The sequence below is a fragment of the Drosophila melanogaster genome, chromosome X (assembly GCF_000001215.4).
Source record: "Drosophila melanogaster chromosome X".
Classification (NCBI taxonomy): domain Eukaryota; kingdom Metazoa; phylum Arthropoda; class Insecta; order Diptera; family Drosophilidae; genus Drosophila; species Drosophila melanogaster.
In genome coordinates, this window is record NC_004354.4 from 14602945 (window position 1) to 14615993 (window position 13049).

General features: G+C 39.3%; 1 protein-coding gene across 3 annotated transcripts in view; it reads right to left on the bottom strand.

Annotated features, from left to right (window-relative positions):
* Positions 1-1067: 1067 nt before the first annotated feature.
* The window catches only part of NetA (Netrin-A), a 49917-nt gene continuing 37935 nt past the window's right edge, over positions 1068-13049 (bottom strand). For 2 of the 3 annotated variants that reach the window (NM_001298314.1, NM_078599.5), the window contains exons 3-7: positions 7717-7866; positions 7495-7647; positions 3539-3604; positions 1802-2180; positions 1068-1683 (exon numbers count right to left, since the gene is read on the bottom strand). In NM_001298314.1, the coding sequence (NP_001285243.1) occupies positions 1542-1683; positions 1802-2180; positions 3539-3604; positions 7495-7647; positions 7717-7866 (890 nt within the window). In that variant the 3' untranslated portion in view covers positions 1068-1541. Of the gene's footprint in view, positions 1684-1801; positions 2181-3538; positions 3605-7490; positions 7648-7716; positions 7867-13049 lie in introns of all 3 variants that reach the window. The other variant, NM_001258738.2, reaches the window with a different exon arrangement.

Here is a 13049-nt window from a genome sequence, read left to right on the forward strand (position 1 = left end):
CTCCCTTTTTTGTTGTTTATACAAATGATTGATAACTATTACTCTAATAGGCAGAGATACCGCACAAAAACTGCGCGTGGCTTAATTTGCTATTAGTAATTACACTTGAAAGCCGTTTTTTTTTTTGCATATATTTCATAGCAAAATGTGTCGAAAAGATAGGTTGCAACTTCAAGGGTGTTAAAAGGTGATTCATATGCAACAACAAATAATAAATTGTTGTGTAAAAGTCAAAAACACCTGCCGATTAATAATAATAATGGAAACTTGGGCATTTGGGAAAATACGTAAAATTAGAACTCATCTTGAATGACTTTTTTGCCAGCTGGTCGCCAATATAAATATTTTGCTTACTTAAATATATATAATAAGCAATAATAACATGAAATATGTAATAAATTACCAAAGACTGAATTCAACCGCCGAAAATGACGATAAACGAAAAACTTCTTTATGGGCCACCACTTTTGTATTTCATACCGTTAATTTTCAAAATTTACAGTATCCTTGCTAGTTGCGCGCAAAACTAATGAATTTGTAAAACTGAAAAACCGTTAAATTATTTGAAGAGTTTACCTTACCTTGAAAAGTTTGCCTTATCCTGGGCAGTTCGGAAACTCCATTAAGTCCAGTAATCCTTTCGTTTCCTATAAATATTTAGATCTGAAATCATTTTGACAATTCAAACGCGGAAGCCACCAAAACAAAAAACATGTGTTTGAAAATCGAAGTTTTTATTAGAGTGTGGCAACGTTATAAACTCCGATAAGCAGAGATGCCACCTAGACAGCTGCCCGCCAACCAATTAAAATTCAAAACAAAGTTTAAAATATATTCACGCAAGACTAAAAAGCGTACAGATTTATGCATATACAAACTAAATTATGCATGAAATGCAATTTACAGAAACGAATGGTACTTTTTTAGAGGAAAACCTCCTTATTTGTTATCCAGAAGTAAACTTTACAGTGGCAGCGCTAGCTAACAAATGGCAGCACCAACAAATACCCCAGTGTGGCAGCCTTCCCAATCCCGCCAAATATTTTAAAATTCAAAAGTTGTGCTCTGCTCTGTACAATATTTATTAATTACTATTTTTGCGAGTCATGCATGCATCAAAGTGCTTCTTACACATAAATTATTGCTTACTGGCGCTCTGTTTGATTTCGAGACGGCCCTAGTACGTAAATTGTTCACAAATGCTTAAACTGGGCTGACAGGAATCCTAATTTAGCGAATAATACAAGTCGTATATATATAGATTACGTAGATTACATGTATAGATATTTTCGTGCGTTTGATTTCAAATTATCAATTACCGATTGCTTTGTAACGATTGAAGTTAATTAAATAAATTAAATACAGCTAGTTTGATTTTAACTGCTACAAAATCGGTTAATATGACATTAAAAAAAAAAAAAACAAAAAAATTGTGTTTAAGAGACAATGACACGATTTGATTGTTTTCAGCTGTTAATAATTTCTTAGCTCTAGAATCTTGAGACTACACACAGGATGTGGTATTGTTATTGGCTGGAGGATTACGCGCAAGTACGCGCTCTCCGTTGGAAGCGCTTCATGCGTCGATACCAGTCCTCCTTCCATTCGATTACGATCGAGTGCGGTCCGATGCCCAGGTAACCGGGTGGCGCCTCCGAGTCCCGACCCAAGATCAAATAGGATCTGTAAAATAAGAGGTTTGTAATAAGTAAAGAAAATTTTCCATATATATATCGCTCTTTGATATTATCACAACATTTTTGTCTTTTTCTCGACTGTCATTATTCATATATGCTCGCACCTGTTTACTCTGATCCTGGGGCAGCGGCACTCCAGGTCCTTAGTCGGTATGATCCAGGTCATAGGACCGCGTTTTAGGGTTGTATTCGGCATTCCGTACACGTTCCCCGCGCCGCTGCTTTCGCCTGGCCTGCTGCGCTTGAAGACGGCCTGGATCTGCAGATCGAAGCGCTCCATTTCGCTGCCTCTGGGATTGGGATTGGGATTGGGATAGTCCGCCGCCTGAAACTCGTACACCCCCGTGATCGGAGATCGGGCCGATCCCGGCTGCACCTGATCCATTTCGTAGTCCGCCACGTCGGGATCCATTGCGCGCCGTTGAACTTCCCTGCTGACCGCCTCGCTGCTCGTATCGCGACCAATTACTTTGGCCATTATTGCTGGGGGAGAATGCATTTATCAGTGATGATTTTTATTGATTTGAAATATGCAGATTACTTGACTACCTTTTTGCCTAATGGATAAGTCAAAAATACATAACTAACTATTTAAATACTTGGTCTAAAAGTTTTTAAAACGTCCTCAATAACAATTTTTAGGCAAATGCCCATTTTTTCAAAAATGCAATAGATACGATGTTTTTTTTTTTTTGCATAACTTGGCTAAAACTGATCATACAGCAAAATGAATTACCATTTTATACACCTTATTACCAATACTAACCACCCCTTTCACTTTTAAACGGATTTTGTAAAATTAATTTTTGGCCAAATTTTCGCATTTTTTGTAAGGGGTACCATCATAAAAATTTGCAAAAAATTGAAAAAATCTAGAATTCCCAAATTTGAATGCAAATCGATTTGGATTTAAAAAACAAACTCAGCGAGGTATGACATTCCATATTTGGGCCATTATTTTCAATGTTTTGATCAAAATACTGATTATTTTTTTTCTCAAAAAATCAGGAAAACGAGTTTCGGCCAAAAATGCAATATTTAAGATTGGTTTTTTGGGTATAACTTGGCTAAAAATGGTCAGACAGCAAAAAAAATTACCATTTTATTCTCCTTATAACAAATACTAACCACCCCTTTCACTTTTAAACGGATTTTGTAAAATTAATTTTTGGCCAAATTTTCTCATTTTTTTTAACGGGTACCATCATAAAAATTTGCAAAAAATTGAAAAAATCTAGAATTCCCAAATTTGAATGCAAATCGATTTGGATTTAAAAAACAAACTCAGCGAGGTATGACATTCCATATTTGGGCCATTATTTTCAATGTTTTGATCAAAATACTGATTATTTTTTTTCTCAAAAAATCAGGAAAACGAGTTTCGGCCAAAAATGCAATATTTAAGATTGGTTTTTTGGGTATAACTTGGCTAAAAATGGGCAGACAGCAAAAAAAATTACCATTTTATTCTCCTTATAACAAATACTAACCACCCCTTTCACTTTTAAACGGATTTTGTAAAATTAATTTTTGGCCAAATTTTCTCATTTTTTTTAAGGGGTACCATCATAAAAATTTGCAAAAAATTGAAAAAATCTAGAATTCCCAAATTTGAATGCAAATCGATTTGGATTTAAAAAACAAACTCAACGAGGTATGACATTCCATATTTGGGCCATTATTTTCAATTTTTTGATCAAAATGACATAAGTATTATTTGCGATAATTTAAACAAAAATCTAACTACTTTCGGAAAATTTGAAGATCTATTTTTGGCTAACTTCGTATCGAATAACTTGAATATGTGACATGATACAATTCTTAGTTGGCTTAAAACTTACCGTAGTCTCTTTTGCAGAACTTGTTTAGGTTTAGCCTTTTGGTGCTGACTCTGCATTTGCCGCATTCTGAAAAGGCGATAAAATGGGGAACTTTGCAATTAGGCAGTGTACAAATTATAGGCCGTTCACACTGTGAGGTCCTCGTTCATTTGGAATGTGCCACACACAGCGAACGAATGCATTCACATTTCACAAATAAAATGAGGCTGAGCGAGGGGAGCAAATGGATCGAAGTGATATTGTGTTAGAGGTTAATTGGGGCTAGGATTTGAATTGGGGGTGCTTTCCAATCCCTAAGATGCTAAGTTGCCCCCCTCCTTTTCTGCGTCCCCGCTAACCATTTGTCCTTCGGATGGGGCATTCCACTCTGGTGTTTACAATTTAATTGCAAAATTTATGTCTTTATGGCCAATGCCAATTAGCAGAAACAGAAACAGTGGCAGCAGCAACAGCATCAGCGTTGCTCGATCAATTTTACATTAAGACTGCCCCGCCCCCGACTGCCTATTTTTTTTTTTAATACAGAGAAAGAAAACCCGAATTTCTTACATTAATTGCAATTTTCAATATCTGCCTAAAGAGGTTACACATGCCAATTTTTATGAGAAGTCTAAGTTTAATTTTTGTGTCCGTTCTAATTAAAATTGGTACTAGCCACGGCACATTTCTCTCTGTGTACATCGACTTCGTGCCTTGGGCCGCCTTTTGTGGCGACTAAAATTAGCCAAGAAGTTTTTGTTTTGCCCTTGCTCTGGCCTGCAAATCGCAGTTTTTTGCATTGTTGTTCGTTCAGACGCCGATCGCAATGTCAACGTAAACGTGACACAATTGAATTTAAACTCTCGATCTGTTCGTGGCATAAACATTTATAACGAACATGAGTCGTCGGGCGACTGATAAATCGGACGACAGATGCAGATCGAATTTGAAGCCGCATCTAAAATCGATAGCTGAAATGGCACTTTTCTCTTTCCCTGGCTATTTATGGAGGCGTATTGAAGTGCATTTTCCCGATGCACTTAGCCAGCAAACGATATTTATCGCCGTCATTTAAAGATCATTAGCCACGCCCCGAATACGAACGAAAATATCCGAAAATAAAGCTGGGAGATTCAAATATTCTGACTCATTATTCGGGAATCCCTCGTTTGGCAAATGTGGCGGCTGGCTATGTTGCACGTATGCCACATATGTACATTTGTATGTGGGTGTGCTCAGAAATTAGAAGAAAAATTTATGAAAATCTAAGGTGCAAGATGTGGCTAATATCTTGAAGATCGCATCAAGTACCTACTATTTTATTCATTAACATCACTTGCAATTGATTGCACAAATCGTAAAACTTAAATCTTGTGTCAGCAGCACGCCCAACTTTAAATGCCATTCATGTAAATTGCGAGCAAACATAAATCTTTCGAAAATTTGCAAGTCATCAAATTAACATAACATTAAAATTGACCCACCACCACCCACGACCCCTTGGCAAACACATTCATACACAGTAGTCTGATTTTCGCTGCGGGTGCAACTAACTTTAAATTAACTCAAACTTGGACAGAATTTTAAATTAATTTAATAAGATTATCAAATTATAAATTCATAATTAACATTCATGTTCGTGCTGAGTGTCGGCGGTGGGCGTGGCCATCGTGACTGGCCGCCCGTCGGCCCCCCCTTATTGCTGTGCCAATGAATAGCAAAAGGACGAACTTTTTGCGCAGATCCTGTGTCTGTGTGTGTGTCCATTTGCCTAACTCAGTTCTTGGTTACAGGGAATGGAAAACTTTCCACCGACAACTTTTCCAACTTGCGCTTTTCTTTGCCGTTGACAAATAAATTTAAGAGGGGCAGCCTCTTTAAACGCAGCCCTCAGCTTTGCATTTGCATTTTTTGGCCAAGATGGATAGTGATAGAACGGAGCTGGGCAGGAGTTTGGTCCTTCGAGCCGGCGGCAACTTGATATGCAACAATTGCAGCCAGAAATTGATCCCAGTCGTCTGGCAGCTATTCATATCTTGTTGCAGTTCTAATGGATTTTATGGATTTACACAACCTATTGCCTCGCTTAAGCTTAAAAATATTTGACTTAATCTATGATATGTTATGATATTACTTAGATGAAACGTTAGGATTTTTTCATTATTAATTTAATTCGATTTTTGCAGTATAATTTATTTAATAATAAGCTACGCCAACGTCTTTTATAATTCATTATAACCAGAACGAAAGATTTAATAGTGAATGCGATAAGCTTGAATCTTAAGTCTCTGTCCCTTTTTCGTCCTTTTCATTTGGTCACTTGGCAGTGACAATGTGACTCTATTATGATTAACTCGCCGCTTATATTTCCTGTGGCTGCTTAAGTTGCTCAGTCAATTTGTCATTGTTTCCACTTGCAGCTGCATAAACGGCTCATCTTTGGCCGCATCCTGTCGTCCTGTCGTCCTGTCGTCCTGCCGCCCAACCACCCACCGTTCTATCTATCCTGCTGTGACTTCGCCTAATGCCTTGAGCAAATAGTTGGCAGCAATTAGCGGCGGAGGCAGAAGCACTAAACTCGCCACTCGCCACTTGGCATTGGGGTACTGTGTGCACTGGACATTGTGCGACGGCGACTGCTCTTCTTGATGCTGCGCTGCTGCAGCTTATTCATGGGAAATTAAATAAAAAACTTTTTTAATACATTTGCTTTGCCAAGTTTCGCCTGCTCTTTGTCGTTCTACACTCTCTGCCCCTCTTCATAGTTCTATTTTCTTTACGTTTTGTATCTTTCTGTGACGTTTCTTTGGGGAACTTCTGTGTTGTTGTTGCCACTGTTGCTGCTGTTTGAATACCCAGCAATCGTAAGTATCGAGGGTATACTCGTGTGATAGGTCGAATAAACTTTAGAAATCTTATTCAAATTAAAATGGAATTCAACAACTACGAGCATATTTCAAAAAGTATTATATAAAATATCTCTGAATTATAACCTATTTCATTATATTATATTTTAAATGATATTTTATTACTAGAGAGGTGTTTTACATACAAACTATTTGTTTTTTTTTTTTTTGTTGACAATATTGGATATCGAAAAGTCTATACAATGTACTCCGTTTTGTCCTTTTTGTTTTTTCTTGCAGTTTTATTGCAAAGTTTATTTTGCCGCGAGAGCGAGAGGCATTGAGCGTGCGAGTGAGACGGGTCTAGAACTGGGCTTAGTATGATTTATGCTGCGTGGCGCATTTGTATGCTTGTTGCACTTCACCACGCCCCCCATTTCTTCACCCTCTCCCTTTTTGACTCTCCGGGGGCTCACTGTACTTTCTTCGCCACTGTAACTAAAAGTTGCGTGCAAACATTTGCGTTGTCTGTTAAGTGCCGTTGTCCCCGTCCACCGTTTCCCGTCCCCTGGCCGCAACCCCCCTTGCCCCATGAGCTGCTCCTTGTTTTTCCGCTTCCACTTTTCCTGACCGACAACCGACTGCACTTTAGCGGATTTGTGTTTTCTCACCCATTTTAAAGGATTACAAAGGCGAGCCAAACGCCACGGCAAACTATGCGTCTCCTTCGTCGCGTTCTTAATACAGTGAGTCCTCGGTGTGGCGAAATTTGGCACTTGATGTTATATATTTTTAAGAAATAAGTAACAAAAGCGCCACCTAGGTTTCACTAGTGCAGAATGATCAACAAGCAATCTATAAACATTTACTATTTTAATACCGTTTCGAACAGTATACTAGCATATAGAATTTATTTCATTTGCACTTATTTTTGAAAATCAAAGACTGGTCCTCTTGACCAGGAGACCACTGTAACCGCTGTTAAACAATACTACCAGTTAGCATAAGCACTCGCAACCGAATGCCAAGGTGGGGGATTGTGGAAAGCGTTCGGATGCGGGGATATGGATATTCGGTTAGCACAGAAAACACAACAGATAGATATGGATATGAGAGGTGGCACTTACTTACCCCTGCCGCCCTCGGTGCGATAGTACTGAGACTGGGCGGCCATTCCGGCGGCGCCGTTGCGGTCGCCACCAGATCCTGGAGAGGATTCGGGCTCATCCGGCTCGGGAGCGGTATTCTGGGTGTCCAGCATGTTGATCATACGCGGTGGTTGTTCTGCAAGAATACGAAAATGAGGTTATTACCAAATCGAATTGGACATTTCAGTTTGTGGCGGCGACTCACTTATGCAGGGGGCGATGTGGGAGCGACTTTGCTGGTAACCTCGAGCGCAGCGGTTGCAGGTCAGTCCGGTGACCCCGTCCTTGCAGGGACATTGACCGCTGGTGCTGTTGCAGATCTTGCCAGATGACCCGATCGGATGGCAATCGCAGGCTGAAAATGAAGGGCGAAATGAAACGATATAGTATATTAAGTATACAGTTGGAACGCCTGAAACACATAGTGCAGATGTGGATGGATTTTTTTTTTTTTCCAGAGCGTGCTGAGAGCTTAATGGACATGGTCCGGCACTTCAAAGACAAAACGGCAATCGGGAATCGAAATCGAATCGCAATCGCCAATCTGGTCCACTTGAGTCTTTACTTAAAGTCTTTCAAGTTCTGATTTCAGCATCATCACGTTGCCGGTGCATTTACCACCACAGATACTACGCGGGATTTTTGGCCCCCAACCCGATGGCAGCAGATTCGTTTATGAGCCGTGGAAATGTACATTAACAGATACGATTACTGCCGAGTATTCCGTGTTCAATTCCGTCCGTTTTGTATGGATGTATGTATGTGCACTACGGCAAATTGAGTGCACGCCACCAGTTAACGGCTGTCCGCCGGATTCGTTCCTTGTCCGTTTCTTGTCCGTCCGCACACGGTTAATTGCGAATGAGAGTGCAAATGGATTGGCCCAGCATTATATACCGCCCACATTATCATTTTTTGCTTTTGCAATCAGTATGCACTCGAACAATGCAATTAAGTTTATTCGAAATTGCACCATTTTGAGTATCTATCTGAAGTAGTTTGAATACTTTTCGATATCTCGTTTTCGTTCAATATTATGTTGGTAATAGAGTTTTGTAAACCTAAACCTATTTGATTTACTTCAGTATTTTAATAAATATGCCCAGTTTGACTTCTTAATCCTGTTTTATATCTGTGAAATTGTAGATAGGCATAATATTGCAGATTTATTTTTCACAGACCCTCTTACATTTCACTTATTTTTTTTTCTTTTAGGAGGAAACGACCGGAAGGGGATTACTTGTGTCATATGTGTCGGTTTGAGACTATTATGAAGGACTTTACAGTTGTTTCTTCAGCTGAGCCTGCTCCCTGTGGGTTGTTTAGTTAATAAGCCGCTTTTGGCCACATTTAATGGGTCTTTGCGCAGGCTCTTGGCCAAAAGCTGTTGCATATTTAAAGATTTAACTTGTGCATGGCATTGGGAATGGAGTGCCGAGGGGGGGAACGTCGCAGTAGGCAAAGGTGGGTGTCAAGTTCTGAATACACACACTTATGGCATTTAACCCATTAGGATTTGGTGGCAGAAAGAAATAATGCTTAAAATTAAATGCATTAAGAATATGTAACATGAAATATTAGATGTATTTTTAACACCATTACTTTTTACATGGGTATTTCGAGTTTGGGACAAGCTTTTAACACTTGCAACTAATGGGTTAACTAGGCGTACAGTTATCCCTCTGTCCTGCTCTCGCTTCCACTTTCATATCCCATATACAGATATATATATATATACCGTGTTCGTTGCGTGCGTTCGTGCAACATTTGGTAATTTAATCCGATTTACAATAAATTAAATGCGATTTATATGCACACAGTGACACATCCGGATGATAACAACAACAGCAGCAACGGACAATAATAACTTGCAACAACAGCAACAAGAGCAACAATTCCGTGTGTCCATTGTTGCTGCCTGCAGGGCGTTTCATAGTCGCCGAACAGTGCACAGTGGGGCAAAATTGCGTACATCAATACAGAAATATATTAAAATATTATTTCTTAACAAAAATGTATCCTTGTTTCTTATAAATCATATAATCAGAATATTTTTGTAGTAGCTCCCTTTAAAATAAGTTTTCTATACTTTCAGGATGTGGCAATAAGCTCGGCACCACTGTGCCGCTTACGGTGGGTTTTGGGGGCAACAATATGACAACAATATGCGAGTTGTGTGCGCCGCGCTATCTGCGAAGCGCAGAGTGTGGGCCAGTTGGATAGGAATGGGAATGGAAATGGGATTGGTGTTGGGATTCGGATTGGGATGTGGTCCATGGACCTGGGGCATATGGGCCACGGAATATGGGATATGGGATATGGGGATGTGGGACTTGGGACTTGCTGCTTTTGGATATTGTTAAAATAAGTAAGCCAAAAAAAATTGCGGGGAATGCGAGCGAGTTCATTACACATCCCATATCAGTGCACGGCATTGGCATTGGCATACATACACATACAATATACACCATATATCCCCGTATCCGGATCCCATCTGCTCCGGATCCCCGGTGCATTCCATATGCTCCTCCTTCTCTGTCCGGATTTTCTTCTCATTTTCCATTTGCGTGTAGGTTTCCCTCGGTTTTCATGGCCCTTTCACTCTTTTTCCTCGTTTGGTCCATTGGCCGTAATAAAGATTATGAATTTTCATTATGGCCAGGCCAGCAGATCCCTTTGCATCCCATTCGATTGGCTTCATTTTCGAATAGTCGAGTATGGACTTCCCCCGATAGCCATTTGCATTGCTATTTAATTATTGAGTCCACACTTGCATCGATGATTCAGGGAAGCCCTTTCACCGCAGATCTCCTTTTAATTTGTCTCGAAGTGCGACCCAAATTTTTTGGACAAAGAGCCCCTGCGAACGAGTCATTCCTTCTGGCTTATCCACAGATCGATTCGGGTCAGGGACTCCCGAAATAAATGAGCTCCTAATGAGAGAAGTCCAGCAATGAATCACTTGAACCACTGACTGACCAACTGGCCATTGGGTAAGTTGTGTGTGTAAGGCCACGGATTCCAGTGAAAGTGAATCAAATCCAAAGTTTACAACTTATTGCGCACTTTATTCAAATTTGAATAGTGGTGTGATTTGTGGAAACTCTAAACTAAAGGGAAAACATTCATTTGTCTGTAGTTTATCGTCTCCTGTGCATCATTAATATCATGTATATATATGTTAATCGAATAATCTAGTGAAACAGATGATTTAAGGCCATTATCCACTCATTAGATCATTGATTTAACACGAATTTCTCGTTGCGCACCGATTCAAAGTTACCTCATTGAACGACCTATTAAACAGTTGAGTACACAGAAATAAATGTGCGTATGCGGCGAATACAATATATGTACATATACATATACATATATATATATATATGTATATATCCCATGTTTATTCACATTTTCAGGTATGTTTTATGGCATCTGCCAGGCATGGATATTTTTAAATCAATCATTCGCAGTATGGCTGGCATTCATTTGTGAAATGTACGTAGTGTGTTTTTGCACTCCAATCCCCTTGACCTCCGACCCTTTTTTTTTTTTTTTTGTTGCATTTATGTTCGAATATTTGAATATTTCGATTTTATTTGCCCTAGCCGTTTTTCATTACCAAAGAGTTAAAATGATGATGGATTAAAATTGTTGCAAATAAATGAGAGATTGAGAGAATGCCATCCTGTTTACTACTTTGCTACCACGAATATGTTATTACACTTTGAGTGCGATTCCAGGTAGCCTTGTATTTTTCTTGGCTTTCGCTTCCTTTTTCCAGGGCAACGGAAAATTAATTAAGCAAACCACCCACTCGCGTTCACTCAAACAAAAGTACTAACACTGGGCCTACTGTAAACATCATAAAGCAAATCAAGCGCAATTTGTTATTGTTTATTTCAACTTTGCGCAAGCAAAACCTCCCAATTTGCCTCCATCCAAAAAATCAACAAAAAATTAAAAGAGCAAAAGGAAAACCCCACTGACCACTGGAGGAAAGTGCGTTACATAAATTTACGGCAAAACTCTCTACCTCGGCCATCAATTGCCATAAAATATTACACGAAATTTTCTAGTACAACAGCGACGACGAAACAAGACAGAAAACAAAAAAAAAAAATGAAAATTGTTAGCCATAAAGAGCACAGCTGCCAGAAGTCAGTAGTCAGGGGGCTATTGTTGATGCTGCTATTTGTTATTATTAGCAAAAACAAAAGCCCAAAGAATCGTGCAATTTTCCAAAGAAAACCAAACAGACTCCTCAGCGGCCAAAGAAGAATTATGAAGAAGATTTCCCAGACAAAGTCTGCCGCGCCATCGGATGATTTGCAGTGAGAGATTACACCTGACCAAGTGGGCGGAGATTTGCAGATCCAGCCCATATAACACTAAACAGACAAGATCGGATATGTATATATATATATACATATATACATATAGGCACTTGTGCATTCGAGGAAAAACCATTTGCACTACTACTTATTAGCTGGCAAAGGAAACCTTTTGAAACATTTACATTTTAAAATATTCCAATATTGAAAAATGATTCAATTGCCGTTTTATTTGCCGTTTATTTACAAGCATGAGCTCATCGATATAATTTTAAATGCAGTATTTATTTGCATAATTTTATTGTTTGTACGCCAGCAAGAAACGCTTTTGTCGATTGTTTAATAGTTTCAATATTTTTCGCCATGAAAAGAACACAAATAAAGTTAGTTTTCTGCACGAGCAATTGCGTTTTTTTTGAGTAATACAGACATTCATTTATGGTAAAACCGCTTTCTAAATTATTTAATATTTTTATAATTAAATTCATAACATTTTTGATCTCAATGATTATCCGATCATTGCGATTATCAATGCGATTATCCTTAAAGGCCACGATTACATTACACATTCAATTAAATGCACACATATCGCACATATCACACGTCAATGATTCATTCGAATGATCTACCAATTGCTCATGAATTCAAATGAGCCATTTGATTTTGGCCCCAAAAGCCTGGCAAAAAACCGGTCCAAAAAGGCGATTCACCTTTGCCATCGCACTTCACACTTGAGTTTAAGCCGGCGGGCGGAACTTTTCTTGGGTCTTATTAATAAATCAAAGACTCCGCGCGACACTCCACGAAAAGTTGCTTTTCCTTCCTCGACTTCCCCAACCCCCCTCCCCGCCCAATTTTCCTGGGCGGTGGAGTAAAAAAAGTTTATCGCGGTTGCAACTGGCGCAAAGTTCGCTCAACTTTCCGTTCGCCGTTCAAATGAGCAAAAAGCCTCTTCTCGTCTTGCTACAATTTTCTGTTGCATGTACAAAGTTTTCCATTTCCAGGTGGGGAAAAGCTGGTAAAAGGCTGGGAAAATCGACTCAGGCCGACAGGCGGACGGCGGAAAAAAAACTTTTCGCGCATTTCAAATTGTGCGTTAAAGATTGAGGCGCCTGGGGAAAATCGCGAGGAGCGAGGGAAATGCGGAGGCGGGGTAAACAGATCTGAATGAGCCTATTGAAAATCAAACGATGCGCAGTAAAGTAGG